This window comes from Adelges cooleyi, unplaced genomic scaffold, assembly GCF_023614345.1.
Source record: "Adelges cooleyi isolate 19-005CV unplaced genomic scaffold, UGA_ACOO_1.1 ACOO_flye_CR_arks_rails_tigmint_CR_PRNA_115, whole genome shotgun sequence".
NCBI lineage: Eukaryota > Metazoa > Arthropoda > Insecta > Hemiptera > Adelgidae > Adelges > Adelges cooleyi.
Genome location: NW_026095768.1, coordinates 97,937 through 99,249, shown reverse-complemented (window position 1 = coordinate 99,249; position 1,313 = coordinate 97,937). Strand labels below are relative to the sequence as shown.

Genomic DNA, 1,313 nt, shown 5'->3' with positions numbered 1-1,313 from the left:
AGCCTCATAGCGTTTGCTGACGATGTCGCAGTGGTGGCGGCAGGGCATACAACAGCTCTCCTGGAAGAATCCATGAACCCATCTCTGGACGCGGTGTCAAGATGGATGTCGAAGACAGGTCTTACGTTGTCGGTGAGCAAGACCGAAGCGATAATGCTGACTACCAAACGCGGGTACACGCAGCCTAGATTCTACCTGGAAGGTGAAATGCTGCAACTGAAAGAGCACGTGCGCTACCTAGGAGTGGAGATGTGTAGAAAACTGGGCTTCAGAAAGCACTTGGAGTGCGCGGCGGCCAAGGCAACAACAACAATTGCCTCGCTGTCAAGAATAATGCCGAACATCGGCGGTCCAAGGCAAAAGAAACGACAACTACTAATGTCAGTCGAGCAGAGCCAGATGCTATACGCAGCACCCATATGGGCGTCTGCACTAGTTTTTGAAGTCAACAAAAAGGAGATGTTGAAACCGCAGCGGCTGATGGCCAAAAGTGTGGCGTGCGCGTACAAGACGGTATCAACGAACGCCATCTTGGTGGTGGCAGGTATGCTACCTCTGCACATCATGGTATCGGAGAGAAATGCTGTCCACGTGGCGAAGAAGGCGGGTTCAACTCTACCGACCAAGCGAGAGCTGAGAAAGGACTCTATGAACAAGTGGCAAAGTGAATGGGTGCAAAACACCGGTACTGGAGGATGGACACGGCGGCTAATTCCTGATGTGAGACCATGGGTGTCGAGATCGTTTGGTACAATAAACTACCACATCACCCAGTTTCTGACTGGACACGGGTGTTTCGGCGAATATTTGTGGAGGTTCAAGAAGCGCGACGTCTCTGAATGCCACGATTGTCTGAATCCCACTGATGATGCAGAGCACGCGTTCTTTGAATGTGATCGGTGGTGGAGACTACGCAGAGAACTTGAAGTGAAAACGGGCAAAGAATTTACTCCGGAAACAGCGGTGAAGACGATGCTCGAAAGCAGGGAAAAATGGGATGCAGTGTGCTGCTACGTGGTCAACGTCCTAAAAATAAGAGAGGAAGAAGAACGTCAACGTCAGCGGGTTCCAGCAAATAATTAGTAGTTAAGTAGTTTTGTTGTGGCCCGAAGGGCAATTTGAGGGGACAGAGCCCCTTTACTGTGTAAATTAATATTGTGAGGACTAGTGAGTGGGAGATTGGCCCGCCACTGTCCAACGCTGTTTTGTAAGTTGTTTAATAAACGGCTTCCGGCCTTCTGGGGGTAGGATTACCGTAAGGCAAAGTTCCCCCCAGTTGGTTATGGAGAGCACACGCCAAAAAAAAAAAAAAA

The 1,313-nt window shown here is 50.0% G+C and overlaps 1 protein-coding gene across 1 annotated transcript; it reads left to right on the top strand.

Annotated features, from left to right (window-relative positions):
- Positions 1–546: 546 nt before the first annotated feature.
- On the top strand, positions 547–1,083 carry LOC126847653 (uncharacterized). Its single transcript, XM_050588038.1, has 2 exons — positions 547–799; positions 875–1,083. Exons 1-2 carry the CDS (start codon positions 547–549, stop codon positions 1,081–1,083), a joined length of 462 nt encoding a protein of 153 aa, XP_050443995.1.
- The last annotated feature ends 230 nt before the right edge of the window (positions 1,084–1,313 follow it).

Bases quoted from the DNA above. Each gene is read 5' to 3' on its own strand.
- LOC126847653 (XM_050588038.1), top strand. From the start codon at position 547: ATGCTACCTCTGCACATCATGGTATCGGAGAGAAATGCTGTCCACGTG. The intron at 800-874 runs GCGAATATTTGT...CTGATGATGCAG, and splicing joins GACTGGACACGGGTGTTTCG to AGCACGCGTTCTTTGAATGT.